At 41.3% G+C, this 18,490-nt stretch overlaps 1 protein-coding gene across 1 annotated transcript in view; it reads right to left on the reverse strand.

Moving 5' to 3' along the window:
• The window catches only part of ARHGEF4 (Rho guanine nucleotide exchange factor 4), a 259,078-nt gene that overhangs the window by 76,894 nt on the left and 163,694 nt on the right, over positions 1 to 18,490 (reverse strand). The window contains exon 4 of the mRNA XM_036744438.1: positions 10,664 to 10,803. Within this exon, the coding sequence (XP_036600333.1) occupies positions 10,664 to 10,803 (140 nt within the window). The remainder of the gene's footprint in view (positions 1 to 10,663; positions 10,804 to 18,490) is intronic.

Here is an 18,490-nt window from a genome sequence, read left to right on the forward strand (position 1 = left end):
ACATATGGGAAAAATGAGGTCCAGGGAAGTCAAATTACTTGCCCAAGGTCACTTAAGTAGTGTCAGAGGCAGGATTTGAACCCAGGACCTCAGACTCCAAAGCCACTTCTCTGGCTCTTTCCCCTGTATCACATTACCTCTAAACAACTATAAGAGGAAGCAGTGTTCGCAATTATCCTCTCACAGCTGCTAGTCCTTCAGAAACAGAGTGAATTGCTCATTAAAATAGTCTTGGAAATGTTCTTTTTTGTAATGGACCCCAATTAACTAGGATCTTTTGAAATGAAAAGGGCTTAGAAGAAGACTTGAGCAAAAGGCAATCCACTCCTTTCATCATGTGGGGGAGGGATGATGAGTGTGGACTAGTGTACATTCTGTCAGATGTCACTCATCTGCTATTTGGTTTTGCGGAACTTCTCTCCCTCCAGCCCCTGCCCCCTCCCGCCATTTCTTTTTAAAGCTTGCAATGATTGATTTGCTGGGAAAAGGAATGGTGGAGTGATATATGCAGAAATGAATGGGATGTAAAAACAAAATGTAGCAATTAAAAAAAAAAGGAAAAGGACTCTGGCTTTTGAGGCACAGGCTTCTCTGTAAACCCATGCAAGTATCCAGTAGACATTCTGTGTTTGCTGTTTTTCCCCCAGGGTTTAGGAGGGAAGAGCAATTTCAGCTTTACCCTTGCAGCAGTGATCAGCAATGGAGTTAAATGATTAAAAACAGATTACATTTTAATTAGTGCTAAAGGATAGAAAGAACAACTAACTGAGAATAAAGCCAAAGATATCAGGAAGTTGTCTGGGAGTTCCAAAAGGCACCACGGAAAAGGGTACTAGAGGGATTGGACTTGGGGAGGGTAAGGGCTGAGCCGGATGAAGATGAGAGTCTGAGAGGACATAACAGGAAAGGATGGCTTTTCACCTGCATTAAGACAGGTGTAGTGCCCAGGACTAGGGAGGTGATAGTTCTACTATATTCTGCCCTCCCCAGACCTCATCTGGAGAACCATGTTCAGTTCTAGGCAACAACAAAAACAACTTTTTTTGTTGTTCGGTTTTGTTTTAGTCGTGTCTGACTCTCTGCGAGCCCGTTTGAGGTTCTCTTGACAAAGATACTGGAGTAGTTTGCCATTTCCTTCTCTAGATCATTTCTCAGATGAGGAAATTGAGGCAAATAGGGTTAAGTGACTTGCCCAGGGTCACACAGCTAGTGAGTGTCTGAGGCCAGGTTCAAACTCAGGAAGATGAGACTTCTGACCCCAGGCCTGACACTCTATCCACTGCATGGATAATAACATGTGATAATAACATTTGTATAGCACTTATTATAGGCCAGGGACTGCACGAAGCACTTTACAATCACTATGTTATCTGATCCTCACAATGACCCTGGGAGGTAGGTACTATTATTATCCCCATTTTACAGATGAGGAAATAGAGGCAAACAGAAGCAGAGGTTTAATATGTTGCCCAGAGTCACATAGCTAGTAAGTGTCTGAGGCCACATTTGAACTCAGATTTTCCAGACACCAGGCCCAGCTCTCTATTCACTATGCCATGTAGCTGTCTCTACCATATTTTAGGAAGGACACTGATAAAATGAATGGTGGAAGCCCTCATTTATGTGATACGAGAACTGGATGAAGGAATGTTACTCCTCAGAGGAGAAGTCTTGGGGGGTGGCATGATTGCTCTCTTCAAGTATTCAGAGGGCTGTTACTGGGAAAACAAATCTGAGTTGTTCTGCTTGGCCCTAGAGGGAAAAACTGGGAGTGACGGGGTGGGCAAATTTAGCTTTGATGTAAGAAAAACTGCCTCACAATTCGAGCCAAGCCTGGTGGAACAGGCTTTTTCTCTTTTGAAGTCTCAAGCAAATACCAGATGACCCCTTGAAGGTGATAAAGGGGCAATTCTTCTTCAGCTAGGACTTTGACTGGATGACTCCTAAAGTTCCAGCTCTAAGATGCTCTTGTTCTGTGATTCTGAAGTTTGGGGGCCTTAGAAGCTTTTAATAAGAAATGCACAAAGAGCCAGGATGAATGAGCAATATAAAGACATACATAATTGGAAAAGGAGGTGGGCAGGTTACACAGAGAGAATGAGGCAGAACAGATGGACTGCCCAAGTGCTGTGCTCATTTCTGTGCAATACTAAAAGAATTGGAGGAAAGCCTCCCATGTTTTCAACAGCTCCCCTGTAGAGGATTTATGAGAAAAATAAGAGACAGAAATTGCATTGGAGGAAAGGGTGTGAATAGGTCACATGGTAGAGATACAGTTTTCACCTGATGAGTTCACTGTTACTGAAGTTAGGGTCATCACTGATTCCTGCTTTCAAATTTTTTTTAAACTGTCCACTAGTCACCAATTATAACTCTCACTGATTGAGCAATAATAAGTTCCAGCCCAAGCCTCTGTTGGTCATTGTTTGGATTTTGATGGCTTAGAGTGAGTGTAAATAGCATTTGTTTCTGTTCTAGTCAGAAACCCTGAGAGTATTCCCCTCCCGGATTGATTCCCCCCCCCCCCAACAAAAGAGGCTATATTTTGCCTCATTTCTTACCTAGCCTAATCACTGAATGGGTGTTGCCTCAGACAAACTGAGACCTGGGAAAGAACCTTTGCTTAAAAAGGCCCAGGTCTCCCACAGCATCCAAGGCCATCTCTGGTTGTCCTGATCTATGTCTTGCCACTGGACCCAGATGGCTCCGGAGGAGAGAGTGAGGCTGGTGACTTTGCACAGTCCTGCCTCACTTAAATCCAATTCACTTCAAAGTCAAGCCATCTCCTTCCTGATGTCATTGGTCCTCTTCAAAAATGAAAGACAAACAACAACAACACAAGGCACTGTGTGTCGTGTTGTAATGGGATACAAAGAAGAGTTTGATAGATAGGAAAACTGAGACAGAGAAGTTGAATGGCTATCCTAAGGTCACATGACAAATCAATACCAAGATACAGTGGAAAGGGCCATGAGTTAGGAGGTCTGGGTGCTGGTCCCAACTCTGCAAATAACTAACCTTGAACAAATCATTTCCAACTAACTGCCTCAGATTTTTCATCTGTAGAATGAAGATTAGGCCCAGACAACTTCCAATGTTCCTTCCAATCCTAAATTCTGTAAGTCTATGAGTAAGACATGATCCATGTCCTCATAGACCTCACAATCTAGTAGAGGAGACAAGATATAAACAAACAAGACAAATATTAAAATATTTAAATGGTAGCTCAAGAGGACAATAGAGTGACGCCACATGGTGATACATCATTAAGTGCCAGATAAATGATACAGGGAATAATAAGAATTCAGAGGAGAGAGAGAGAGAGTCCTTCAAGCTGAGACAGTTAGGGAAGGTTTTTATAGAGAGAGTGAAAAAATCTGAGCTGGAGCTTGAAGGATTTATGCAGACAGAGGACGGGAAAGGACATTTCAGGTGAGCAAAACAGTATAAGCCAAAGCATAGAAATTGGGAAAATACAGGATGTGTATGGGGTAGCTAGGTGTTGCAGTGGATAGAGTGCTGTGCCTGAGGAAGACTCATCTTTGTGAGTTCAAATCTGGTCTCAGACACTTACTAGTTGTGTGACCCTGGGCAAGTCTCAGTTTCCTTATCTGTAAAATGAGCTGGGGAAGGAAATAACAAACCACTCCAGTATCTGCCAAGAAAACCCCAAATGCGGTCACAAAGAGTTGGACACAACTGAAGTTTCTGAGCATCAACAACAAAAGATGTATTTGGGGAATGTTAAATGTCTTTGGCAGCACAAATGCTCTATACCATTTTGCTTGATGATCTCATCAGCTCCCAAAGAAATAATTATCATCTATGCAGATGATTCTCAGATTTACTTATCCAGCCCTAACTTCTCTCCTGACCTCCACTCCACTGTCTATTGGACATCTTGAACTAGATGTCCTTTGGACATCTTGAACTGAACATGTCCAAAACAACTTATTATCTTTTCCTCAAACCCCAGCCTCCTTCCAAACTTTCCTATTATTGTCAAAGGCATCATCATACTCAGGCTCAAAATCTAGGTGTCATCCTCGACTCTTCCCCCTCTCTCACCTCCCATATCCAATCTGTTTTTGTCTTGTGGATTCTATCTTTGCAGCATCTCTAGTAATATCCCCCTTTCTCTCCTTTAACACTGTCATCAATCTGGTACAAGTCCTCACCACTTCACTTCTGGATTCTTGCAATGACCTTCTGGTTAGTCTCACTGCCTTAAGTCTCTCCCCTCTCCTAACATGTGGGTCTGACATACCTTCTTCTAGTCAGTAAACTGCAGCAGCTCCTTATCACCTCCACAATCAAATATAAAGTGCTCTGTTTGGCTTCTAAGATCCTTCCTACCTTTCCAGTCTTCTTACTTTTACTCCCTGTCGCAACCCTGCAATCTCGTTTCACCGGCCTCCTTGTTTCTCACACACCATACTCCATCTACCCACTGCAAGCATTTTCACTGGCTGTCCCCCATGTCCAGAGGGAGGCGTCACTTGAATGAATTCTGAAGGCAACGAGGGATTCCAAAAGGTGGATCTCAAGTGTCTGGCACATAGTGGGTATTTACTAAATGTTTGTTGAATTAAATTGATGTCACAGAGCCAGCATCAGTAACACTCAGGATCAATGATGAGGTTTCCTCAAGTTATGGAGAAAGTTGGTGGTGGAGAGGCAACTAAAACCAAACTCTCTATGACTCCTCTATTATCCAGCCAAGAATCAGCCACACATAGGCCAGGTGCTTTGTCATCTACACAGCATGGTGAAGGCATGAAGGTATCAGAATCACAGATCACAAGATGACAGATTTAGAGCTGGACAGGACTATTAGAGAGCATTTGGTCTAACACTCTTTTTTTTTTTTTACAGAGATAAAGTGGCCAGTGTTGCCCAAGGTCATACTAGTAGTAGATGGTCAGAACAAAGATTTGAAAACAGGTCTTCTGAATCCATTGTTCTTTCCAATATTATTGGAAAAATACTATTGCTTCTTCAAAAGGCCTTAATGCTGCATTTCTTTTTGATAAAGAATTCCCATCAGAGTCTCCTTTTTCAGACAATTGATAACATCTCATTTTTGTTAAGACTTTAAAGTTTGCAAAGTATTTTACTTATGTTATGATATTTGATCCTCACAACAACCCTGTGCTATAAATTATCTATATTTTGCAGATAAAGAAAATGAGGATCTGATTGAGTTTGAGTGATTTGCTCAGGATCCCGTAGGTAGTATAGACAATATTCAAAAGAATAAAGCAGCTCAGCCCATTCCCATCCTTTTAGAAAATATGATTGAAGGTGGGTGTTTAGCATAATACTAAACCACAACTCTAAAAGATTTTTTTCTGCTGTAGCCTGCTTTTGTATCCCCCACAAAAGTCAACATAATGCTAGGTAGAGAATAGACACTCAGCAGCAATTCTGTGTGGATCAATACGCAAGAAACAATGCAGACTGCCTGGGAACCCAGGAAAAAAGGAAATGTTCCTTGGAAATGAGCTTCCTGCGGATCTAAAAGCTAATAAGCATTTGTGGTATTTTCTTTTCAAAAAATTCATACAAAACGCCATCAATGGAGGAAAAGGTGGGAAGAAAGATTTGAAGACTTGATCTCCAACCTGCTGATCAATGCGAACTCAGTTTTCTTCACAAAAGCTCTGGCTATTAACACTGAACGCTTTGTCCTTTAATATCACCAGTGGGCAGTATGAGGGCATGGCCTGGTCATCAGTAACTTCACCAAGATGAGTTCTTTGGTATAGTTTCTCAGATTCTGGTGTCTTCCATGAGACCAAGAGATTATAGGTTCCTAGATTTCAATCTGAAAGGGAACTCAAGAAGCCTTCTGATTTCCCTCTGCCCCAACTCATCATCATCATTATTATTATTTTCACAGACAGACATAAAATTACAATCAAAGAATTCTTTACTAAGTACATAGTTGGGACTTCACTAATTTTCAAGGGTCTTTTACTCTAGGGCCCCTAGCTATTAAAGACTCAGGGAGCTTTGGGTGTCAGCCTAAGTGAGTGAGCCATCTTTTGTTTCAAAATTCTGAGGAGTGCACTTAAAGGTAAAGTTTATTTGTACCTCTAAGATTTTCTACATAGACACTTTGGAAAGGGTAGATTTTTTTTTCAGGATTTTTGTGAGGTTCTTCATTAGGACAGAAAATGGGACTAGGCATCAGGGGAGTTCTAAGCTTAGTTTGCTGGATGATTCTGGGTGAACCACTCCTTAGTCTCAGTTTCTTCATCTATAAAATGGGCAGCTAGGTGGTGCTAGGGATAGAGTGATGGGCCTGGAGTCAGGAGGACCTGAGTCCAAATACAGCCTCAGACACTTACTAGTTGTGTGACCCTAAGCAAGTCACTTAACCTTTGTCTGCCTCAGTTCCTTAACTGTAAAACGGGGACAATAACAGCATCTACCTCATAAAAAGCACTTAGCACAGTGGCATATAGTAGGAGCTATATTGCCTCTCCTTCCTCCCTCCACACCTATTCCACCATCCTCAAGGATAGGTGAGAGTTTTAATGCAATAATGGATCCAAAAGTACAAAGCACGACACCAGTGTAACCTTTCTTATGTGATGATAGGAATTAAGACCTAGAAGTGACTTTAGAGATTGTCTAGTCTAATTCTCATATTTTACAGATAAGATAAATGAAGCCCAAAGAGGTTAAGTGATTTGTCCAACATCACACAAGTACCATAGTGTACCAGTAAGGCAATAAACACAACACCAACAATGATCATGAATATGCCTATGTAGTTCTGTATCACAAAGTATGAGACTCTTAACGGGTGGGAAAGATCTTCAAATCTAATTTGCTATTACACATAGTAAGTGTGGCAGAGCCAGGATTTGAAGGATCCCAGTAGGTAGGTCCTTCGTCTTCAAATCCAAGTTCTCTTTCTGTTATTCTGCCTTCTCTGGGAATCATTTAGCTGGCTATCTCAACTATCCAGAAAGATGTCAGGGCAACCAAAAATCAGTGTCACAAAATCCACACACTTGCACAAGACCTATTTATTCTTGTTGTATCTGCAAGTCAAACAACCTTGGTTATCTGGTTTCCCACTACCAGATTAGAAGCAAGGATGTGTGTGTATGTCTATGTATGCATATACTATATCTATATATCTATATCTACATACTGATTTATCTATATACATATAGAGAGACATTTAATATATATTACATTTAATGCAAATACATACACAGTTATATGTGTATATACCTATGAATTTCTCTATATAGATATACATCTGTAGATTAAGCTAGATATAAGTATATCTCTCTATATATAATTATATCTATATAGATACCTACATATATCTATAGATATAGTTATATGTAAATGTATCTATACATACACATAGATATATCTATATCAATATGTATATACATATATGTATATATACATTAAGTATATGCATATATTTAATATCTCTCTTAATGTCTCTCTCTAGCAATCCTCATATTTATCTGTATCTATCTATATATCAGTCCTTCCTCCTACCCCGCCCCCCTCTCTCTCTCGGAGGGAGGGAGGGAGGATTGCTGGAGGCAGGTAAATGGACAACAGCAAAAAGTATGAGGGAAGAGAATGAGAAAAGTGAAAAAAAATACAAGGTATCCTAAGACTACACTAAAATTTTTGGGAGACTCTGTGGAAGTTGAAAACATAGAAGTCTGGGGAACTTTGTTGGGGGCAAAAAGTTCTGATTCTGCTATCCTGAAGTTCAAACTGGCCTGCTAGGTATTCCCGGAACATCACACTCCATGTCCTCCATCTCCTCCCTCCACACTTGTGTAGAGGCAGCTCCTCATGTTGCAAATGCATTTCTTCTTCATTTCTACATCACAAAATCCTCAGTTTCCCTTAAAGCATGGCTTAGAAGATGCTTCCTACACAAGGCCTTTCCTGATCTCTCTCTTTCTTCTCTCTCTTGAAATTACTTTGCACTGCATCACATTGACTTATGTGAATACACATTGTATCCCTCAAGTGGAATGTAGGTTCTTTGAGGGCAGAGATTGTATCGGTTTTACTTCTGAACACCCAGAACCTGGTCACAGTACCTTGCACCTAGTACACACTTAATACAGTTCAAATGAATAGAAATTTCTACACGTATCAAGAGCCCTTGTGGACGTTGCTGTGTTACAGCACACTACAGTAAGTGATGCCCATAATGAAGACCTCGAATCATCAATAAAAGATAAAATTCTGTTTAGTATGATCCATTTTTTAAAAGCAGGGAAATTTTTAGAAAGATTTCTTTCCAAATTATTAAGTTTAAAATAATTGATGTTTAAAAGCATAATCAGTTATCTGGAAAATTTTCTTGTGTGGAAAAGCTCAGTCTCTGAGGATGCTGGGTCAATGAGGCTCTATTGCATTATTATTTTTTACTGTGACTTGGAGTCCCTTCAAAGGTCACACCTGCCCATTCACTCCAGCCTCTTGGTGTCAATTACTCTGCCTCACCGTTTGATGGCTGGTGTACCAGTTACTGTTTCTTGAGCTGTCCAGTAGCTCATCAATCTCGATAAATACTGAAGGCTTAACCGCTCAGAAATCAACCCTTTCCCGTTGGAAAAATCCCCCAGTGTAATCAAGCAAAGGACGATTTTAGTTTGAAAATAGCCAGAAACTTCAGAATCTTACTTATCCACAAGAAGAAAAACCTGCTATGTATTAGTTACCAGAAAATTGCAGTCATCATTCTCTTCTGTGACTACTGCAATGAGGTCAGCAACAAAAAAGTCAATGTCTTAACATTCTTTTAGTGTTTATTCTCCATGGACACAAGCATAAGTACAGAAATGAGAACAAGTCATAGGAAATAGCTTTCCAGAGATGATATTTCTTGCTTAGTCCTTCCATTTAGGTGAGGATGCTGGGCAAAGATCAGCTTAAGGGGAGAAAACATGCCAACCCACAAGCAGTATCCTAAGCTCTTTATCTCACCATGAAAATGAATTGCCTCCATTCTCTCCCTCACTATTTCTCTATCTAAACAGATGCTATGAGGTTCTGGTGGCTAACCAGGGAAATAGAAATCTATACCACAGCGAAAAATGCTTTCTACTATTGTAGAATATATTTATAATAGTCACTATATTAAAGACTAGCCTCTTACTCTTCTAACATACTTTAATATGATTCAATTAAAGTAGAATTTCTACCACTATATAATTTCTACCACTATATAATATGTAATAATTAATATATTAAAGACTAACTTCTAACTCTTACAATACTCTTTAATATGAATTACATAATTTAGCACCGTATTATATTCTCCTGTTGATCAAGAATTCCTTCACATGTGACACTTGACTCCCAAAATTGACTCTAAGATCTTTGAGGGAAGGGACAATATCTTCAATTTAACATTTTTTAAAGCACTGTATACAAGGTAGGAGGCAGCCAGGGGTAATGGAGAGAGGCCAAGAAGAGCTGGGGTAAAGTCCTGCCTTTGTTACATGTTGGATATTTGTTTCCTATCATCTACACTCCTTGGTTTTGACTCTAACATCATTATGCCTCCCCCTTCCTCACCCCAATTCATCACCAGTAAACCAGAGACATTCCTTCAGCTTGTGTACTTACACCACATCAGGATTCTCAGTTGCCTCTGCCCCTCTGATTGGAGGGCTGAGTAAAAAACTCCACTTGCCAATTCCCCCTTTAAAGAGGGCTCAGAAGCCCAGTCAACTCTTCATTTCCCACCATCTGAATTGTTTGGCTTAGATTCCACCACCATGGCATCCTCATGCCATTTGCCTTTCCCCCTCGCCTTTTGCAGATTCCTTTTGTGTGTTGTCTCCCTTCATTAGACTGTAAGTTCCTTGAGGGCAGGGACCATATTTGTTTTTCTTATTTGTATCCCTAGTGCTTACTAGAATATAGCATGCAGTTAATAAATGTTTATTGTATTATATTACTATATTGGACGTCTGACTGTGGGCCAGCAACTCAACATCTTAGTGCCCTAGGCAAAATTGGAAGACTAAATATTGCAGCACAGTTGCCAATATGCATTAGTAGAAGGAGCTTCTTTGTCAGGAATTCTCTTCTGGAATGAAATCATTGACGACTTGGGGAGTCTTTTGCAATGACTACAGATCGCAGTCCTGTTGACCTAATATCCTCAAAGGGTGAGTTAGATGCAAGAAAATTTTCCAGATAACTGATTATGCCTTTAAGCAAAAACAGTGCAAGGTATTATGCTAGGCACCATGGAAATAGGGATGGAAAAAAGGCACAGACTTGGTTCTCAAGGAGCTAACTAGTTGATAGGGGATTTCCATTTTTTCCATACACTGAGGTAGTTCTTGAGACTGTCTTAAAGTGGCTCATGGTAAGGCTCAATCCTGACTGTTCATGCATTGTTGTTCTCTATTTGGACATTAGCAGGTGCACAAAGGTGGTGAAAGGTAAAGGATGAGTGTTTATTTGATAATACCGGAGGAATGAAGCAAAACACAAAGCATTAGAAACTGGGGCTGTCTGTGTTTTACCATCATAATCTTAACTGGGCCTGGTGTAAGAGACTGATATACATATGTTGAACGCTGACTGAATCATCATCGGGTAAACTCCCCTTTCTCTCTTTCCCTAGGGAGTAGTACTGCCCTACCTCATTGATGGCCAGCTGCTCTCCTCCTCCTCCTGGGTGGCCGTAGTGGTGCGTGGAGCTTCGGAAGTCCTCATACAGGTCCTCCTCACTTCCCAGCTCATCTCCAAGAGCTGACTTATCCAGGGCTCCATCAGGAATCACTGAAACAGGACAGAATGATATTTGACCAAAGAGGGATGTGGGTTCAAGGCGAGCACAAGAGAGAGGAAAGTGGGCAAGGAGAGGAATGCTTTCATCATAAATGCTCCTTCCAGGATATCTTTTCACATTAAAAGCCAACAGAAGGCACCTTGGAAGTACTTCCCAAACCACACAGTCTACAAAAATTCTATCTGGTTTGTAAAGTGTCCGTTGGCTCATGGCCATTTTACCATTCCCTACCTTGTCCCTACCTCCTCCCTCCCTTTCCCTTACCTCATTTCTCAAAGCTTATCTCCTGAGGTCACAAGAATATAAACATCTGTCTTCTCTCCACAACATGCATTCTTATGATAAGCAAACTAAGGGGAAAAACTCAGGGCATAACTACGCATTTCTGACTGTCTGGCTTCCTTAGCAACTGCCCAATTTTCCTTAGGTCTGCTCTGCTTTCCTTAGGATCCAAACACTTGTTTACAGTAGTGCTTAGTCTGACTGACTGACTGATTGATTCATCCATTCATTGATTCATTCATTCACTGAGCAAGTCTTTATTGAGGTTTTCTATTGTGTGTCTTGTGCTGAGAAAGATACAAAAGAAAACTAAAATATGACTTCTGTTCCCTGGCTACTTTCAATAGGCCATAGGACAATAGGTGAAAAGGTAATTAACTACTACTACAGGATGACATATGAACTTGCACCACCTCTACAAATAGACTCTAAAAGTTATAGGAATAAGGAGCTGGAGGCCTCATGGAGTAGGTGAGGCTGGAACTGAGTCTTCAAAGATGGGCAGAATTTGGATAAAAGAGGGAGAACATTTTGTTTTTCTTTGAAAACTAAAAATAAGTGAATTAATCTAAAAAAATTTTTAATGTTCATTTCCACAAGATTTTGAGTTACAAATTTTCTCCCCATCTCTCCCCTCCCCCACCCCAAGATGGCATGCATTCTGATTACCCCTTTCCCCAGTCTGCCCTCCCTTCTATCACCCCTGCCTTATCCCTTTCCACCTTACTTTCCTATAGGACGAGATGGATTTCTATATCCCATTGCCTGTATATCTTAATTCTCAGTTGCAAGTAAAAACAACTTTTAACATTTGATTTTACAACTTTGAATTCCAAATTCTCTCCCTTCTTCCCTCCCCACCCACCCTCATTGAGAAGGCAAGCAATTCAATATAAGTTATACATGTGTAGTTATGCAAAACACTTCCATAATAGTCATGTTGTAAAAGACTAACTTATATTTCCCTCCATCCTGTCCTGCCCCCCATGTTTTCTATTTTCCTCTCTGACCTTGTCCCTTTACAAAAGTGTTTGCTTCTGACTACTCCCTCCCCCAATCTGCCCTCCCTTCTATCATTCCCTCATCTTGTCCCTTTCTCCCAGGAGGAGAGCATTTCAAGCAAGCTCTGTGCTCATCAATGTGAGGACAGAGAAAGGAATGCACACAGTGTGCTCAGGGGACAGGGAATAAATTGTCCTGGCGGTTAAAGTGTGCAATTCATCTTAGGGAATACAGGAGGCACAACTGAGTATGTAGGCTGGGGCCAGATTATGAAGGTTCTTGACTGTTGAGTCCTCTAGGGAATGAGGAGCCACTGCAGAAGGGTGACAAGACTGCTATCTTCCATACAAACACCATGACAGGTTCCTCTGGATCTAGTCAATTCTGGGAGTGGGCATGAAGGACAGAAGGACAGGGCTAGAAGAAGCACCACTGTACATTACTGGCCAGGTGTATATTCTGCTCTAAGATTCCACGAATCTGGCCATCATTTACCGTATCTATATTAATAACAGCCAAGATTTCCTGTTTGTGAAGCACTTTACATGTTATCTCATTTGGCTTTCACAACAATCCTGTGAGGTGGGTGCTTTTATTACTACTCCCCTTTTACAGATTAGGAAACTGTGGCTGAAAGATTTTAAGTAACTGTCTACACAGTTATCCCTTCCACAGCACAGGGGTAAAGGGTTTAGCACCCTCACCATCTGGAAAATCCATGTAAAATTTTTTGGCCCTCCCTTCATACCAGAGAAGTCCTGAGCTTTTTCTTTTTTTTTATGGGATATTTACAGTTCCTTAATTGTAAAATTTGGGTTAAATATTTCATCAGAGACTCTGTCGTCTGTGACTTTCGCAAAACTCCCCCCCAAATTCCCATTTAAATTCTTATGCCAACCTGTGATATATCAAAACCGCGATAGCTAAAGTTGCAATATGGAAGGGATAACTGTACAATGAAAGGGTTGGGCTGGATGATCTCTAAGGCTGCCCCCAATTCTAACATTCTGGGCTTCATGGAGGGATAGATATTCTTTGTGTGCTTAGGAGGCATGGGAACTGCATATTACAATCATGAATTTAGACCTTGGAAGGGACTTTATAAGTCATTTAGTCCCTAGGTGTCAAACTCAAACCAGATTAAAATGTAACTGGGAAATGTTTAACATAATATATAAAAAGATAATACAACATAGGTAACGTTAATTTGTGGTTTTCTAAGCCAGTATGTGGCCCACAGGGATCCAGTTTCTATTTAGAGTTTGACACAAATGATCTAGTCCACTCCCCCACCCCCATTTAACAGATGAGAAAAATTAGAGAGGTGAAATTAGAGGTGAAAATAGCTTTATGATGAATTGCCACTTGCTGTGTGATTTTGGGCAAGTCGCTTGACCTCTCTGGTCCTGCTTCCTCATCTTCAAAATGGGGAGGTTGGGGCAGGCTACAGTAACTCTAAGGACCCATACAACTAATAGTCTATGAGTGTATCACTCCTCAGTCTCTATCTATATCCTACCTTCTAACTGTGGGCACTCCCAAAGCTCTGTCCCAGACTCTCTTCTCTTCTCCCTTTTATACATTCTCTCAGTGACCTCATCAACTCTCATTTTTTAACTATAATCTCTCTGCAGGTGATCCCAAGATCTATATCTCCATCTTTAAACTCTCTTCTGAGCTCCAGCTCCACACCGATAACTGCATATTAGACAATATGAACCAGATGGAGAGAGGAGTTTGATACTATGAATTCCTGAGACCTCCATTTTGTCAACTGTAAATAAAAATAAAGCCTCTCTCACTGAGACCACACTCATTTAGAACTTGGAAAGGGTAAATATAGCAGGAGGGGAGCTGAAGTTTGTCATTAAAAGACCCCAACTTGGGAACATTTTTGTGGGCTGTTAGTCTATTTCTATACAAACTTGAAATGAATAAAGCTCCATTTCTTTAAAAAATATTCTATAGCTCAGACTTTCCACTTAACACTGACGATCAATTCTCTGATGTATGTAAAGTGTGTCCTTTACTATTTTAAGGGAATGTCTATGACTCACCTAAATCCAGAGAGCTCATGATTTCATGCATCACCGACTGCTCAGAGCAGATTAGAAAGGAATTATGTATTCTGATAAAAATCACATTTATATAATGCCTTGAGTTCTATTCAAAACTTTCCTCAAAACAACTCTCTGAAATAGATGCTACAAGTATCATTCGTGTTTTCAGATAGAGAAACTGAGAGAGGTAACAGTCTTGCTCATGGCTCCATAGCTAATCAATGTCAGAATTAGGATTTGAACACAAGTCTTTTGAATCTAAATCCAGTGTTTTTTCCACTTCAGCATATGGCAAAGCTATTTAGAATCCAACTTCCTGCTCACTTCACAATTCCTTCTAACCAAGTAGAATCTTAGTCTGGGCTATATCCTAAGGAATCAGAGGGATAATATGCTAAGGAGGCCCTTCTCAAAGTAGCATTTTGCATGTAGTTTTCATCATACTGTCTATTCATAATTTTGCATAAATATGGTTGCCAGCCTAAAGATATCTGACTACCATATTTCTAAAGTCCTGTGTCTAGAGATGGTAGAACACAACAAAGCAATCTGCCCAGCCTGTAGCAGCTGCCTGCAAACTCTGTGATTAAGGGCCACTTCAAGAACTGGAGCTGATGGTAGGTAATCCGCCAGGGCCAGGGCCTAAATGTGAGGGGAATTCCAAGGATATGGCAGCCAGAAATGGACAAGCCATGGAGGAGAATGGTCTCCAGGAGACAGGGACACAGTTGGCCCTGTGATAAAGTGTTTTAAGCTTAGAAGGTTTATATCTGGCAAAAGGCAGATACATGTTGGCAAAGGCAGCAGGGTATCATGGTACCAAGGAAGGTGCACTGGTTGTAGGGTCAGAGGACCTGGGCTCAGATGCCACCTCTGATGTTTCTACCTGTATGACCTTAGAGAAATCGCTTCCTGGGTCTCCTCTTCTTTATTTGTAAAATGAAGGGGTTGGAGGAAGGGGCCTCTGAGATCTCTTCCAGCTACAATCCTATTCTCCATTCACCCAGGAATACTGGTGGGGTGGGGATGAAATAAGCTTAACTTTCAAAATGTTTTTTCATCAACACTCTCATTTTATTCTTACAATGACCTCACAGTGGAATAGGGATCATTTGGGCAGCTAGATGGCTCAGTGGACAGGGCACTGGGTGTGGAGTCAGGAAGACCTGAGTTCAAATCTGGCCTCAAACACTTACTAGCTGCGTCACCCTGGGAAAGTCACTTAACCTCTGTTTGCCTCAGTTTTCTCAACTGTATGAAGACATTAAGAGCACCCACCTCCCAGGGTTGTTATAAGGATCAAATAGATGATATTTATAAAGCACTTAGCACAGTGCCTGGCACAGAGGAGGCACAACATAAATGCTAGCTATTGTTATTATTATTTGTATAGCTTACGAGTGAGAGAAATGAGACCCAGAGAGGTAAGCTACCCTTTCCAAGGTCACACAGCTTGCTAATGACAGAGCTGGGACTTAAAACTCAGGCCACAGTTCTTTTCCCTAGATCACATTGTGTCTGCACTGAAGTTCCATAGCCTGAAGAGGCTGCTGCCGTGATAAATTATATTCCTGCAAAGCAGGCAGGCATGTAGCTGCTGATCTGTCAACCTGCCCACCATCCCCCACGCTTCCCTGGGGCTCACAATTCAATAGTTTCTAATCAGGCGGGTGGAAGCATGGAGCATTCCTGTCAATTTGACAGGTTTATTTGAAACCCCCACTGATTGGAATAGGTATCAAGTTTAAATGGAAGCATTATGTGGTCTGGTCGTTCAATGAGAGGGCTCCCAGAATTCAGTGGAAACCGGCACATTTCCAGAGTACAGACTCCCCTCAGTCCTCCTGCCCGGCTTTTGTGAGGATCCCCGGGAAGTGAGAGCGAGGAACAGCAATGGGCTGGGCCCCTGATTTGTCTGTACAAATGCTCAGTTATTCAGGGCTCAGTATTCCCCAGGATGGCTGTGGGCGATTCAGTGGTAAGCCGAAGTGGGAGTTAGAGGCCCCCGGGGTGAAAAGGTAAATTAGAAGAGGGCAGGATTTAAAATAGCAGCCTGATGGGGTAACAGATTTCCTGGGAAATTTTCCCTTCTGCTTGGATCCGTACAAGGTCAGAGCCCGTAGCTCCAGAGCCTCAGAGCCCAGTGCCAACCACTTCTACAGCAATCACATACATTATCTCATTTAGTCCTTGCCACAGCCTTATAATAGGTACCCTTATTTTTATATAATTTTCAGATGAAGAAACTGTCAGATGATCTGGCCTCAAATCCTGCCTCTGATGTTTATTTCTTCTGTAAGCCATGGGAAAGTCATTTAACCTCCCTTGGTCTCAGTTTCCCCATTTGTAAAAAGAATGAGTTAGACCAGGTAGCTTTTGAGGTTCCCTTCTGTCTCTCGAGTCATGATGATCCTCATACTTTCCCAGGTCACACAGCTATGACATTTCTGAGGCAGGATGCAGACTCAGATTCTTCTTCACCAAGTTCAGGATTATTTCATGTTGCCTCTCATATCTTAATATCTAACATATGCTAATTCCTCAACTAACTGACCAGTCAACTAGTACTTATATTTCTTCAGTGATTTTTGACTAGACTTACTTTACTTGGAGGAAAATGTGTAGAGTTCTTTGGGAACTAATGGCCTCCAGGGATTCATTTGCTGTGAGTCAGTGGAAGGTCAGGGTAAGGTACTTTTCATGCTCTAAGGCAGTAGTGTCAAATTCAAATAGAAACAGGGGCCACCAAATCTTACCTAAGCATCCCTGTGGGCCCCATATTGACTCAGAAAGTCACATATTAACATTATCTATGTTCTGCTGCGTTTCATTTATTTTGCTGCGCATTTCTTAATTGCATTTTATTCTGGTTCAGGTGCACTGCCAGAGTTGTAGGACAGACACTTGAAACTACAACTATAATGACTTCTAAGAGCAGATTTAGAGCTTAGGGGAAGATTCAAAGTCATCCAGTCCCACCCCTTCACCTTACAGATGAGGTCCAAGAGGCAAGAAATGGCAAAGATGAGATCTGAACCCAGGACTGATGATTCCCAGTCTAGAAGTCTTGCTTATAGGGTACAATCCAAATGATTTCACTTGGCATTTATAGCCCTCCATAACCTGGCCTAACCAGGACACACTTTTGGTGATCCTATTGTTGGATTCTTTCTGGCATTTGGTTTGGCGAATCCATCAGACCCTGGTGAGGAGTGTTAAGAAGAAAGCTGTTAATGTTTCCCTTTTTTTCTTATTGCAAAGCAAACAACTGCAGCAAACATCATCAAATCAAGAGGCCACACATCTGGCCAACTCTTCCCTTCTCAGACCCCGGTCAAAAAGAATGCCCTTGGTGAGACACAGAGCAGCAAGGGAACAATATTCATCATGTACAAACAAGCACAAAAATACAAAAGCACATACTCATATACAAACACAGTATACTTCATATAATTTATTTGAGGCAGATTCCCTGCTGGGCTATTTGGCTAACTGGATGAATTCCAGCAAACAGGGCCATAAATCTTCTCTTCCTACATGCCAGGTATGGGGGATGCTGTGAATTTATCGAAGTAGGCCTCCCACACACGTGTCAAAATGTGGCACTCGACTGCCATGAATTTGAGCTGGGAATGGGGATTTATGTCACCAAAATAATCCTGAGGGCAAATTTATAGCTGTGTCAGGCTAGGCTGGTAGTTCATCTTCTTAGTCATAAAGCATTTGCTTTCCTGGGGGAGGAGAAAAGACAGAGAAACTTTGGAACTCACTATTGCCTCAGGAACAGCTTTGAAAAGTCTGCCTGGAGTTGGGGAGGGAGTGTAGCTGTCTGGGTGCAAAGAGTTAATAAGCCACAGACCCAGCTCTAGGACTAAAGAACAATTGTTCCCAGAGATAATCTAATCCAACCTGTACATAAATAGGAATCCCTGCTACAAACATTCCTGACATCTTGAAGATCTCCACTGATCCAGGGGACTCACAACCTCTTCAGACAGTCCATTGTCTTCTTGGACAAAACTGAACATTAGGAAATGTTCTTTAAACGGAACAAAAATATGCCTCTCTACAGCTACTAACCCTTATACTCAGTTCGGCCCTCTGGGGTCAAGAAGAACATAGAGCTTCATATAAAAGATCTCCAAACATTTGAAAACAGCTACCATGTCCCTGCAAAGTCTTATTTCCTCCATCCTAAAAGACCACTCCTCATATCACTGCTGTCCTTTCAACTATCCTTGGGCCTCCAATTTGGTACTGTCAATTTCTCAATGTACTTCCTGAAATACGGTACCCAGAACTGGACACAGTGACACCTACCTCCCCAGGGAAC

Source organism: Trichosurus vulpecula, chromosome 2 (assembly GCF_011100635.1).
Source record: "Trichosurus vulpecula isolate mTriVul1 chromosome 2, mTriVul1.pri, whole genome shotgun sequence".
NCBI lineage: Eukaryota > Metazoa > Chordata > Mammalia > Diprotodontia > Phalangeridae > Trichosurus > Trichosurus vulpecula.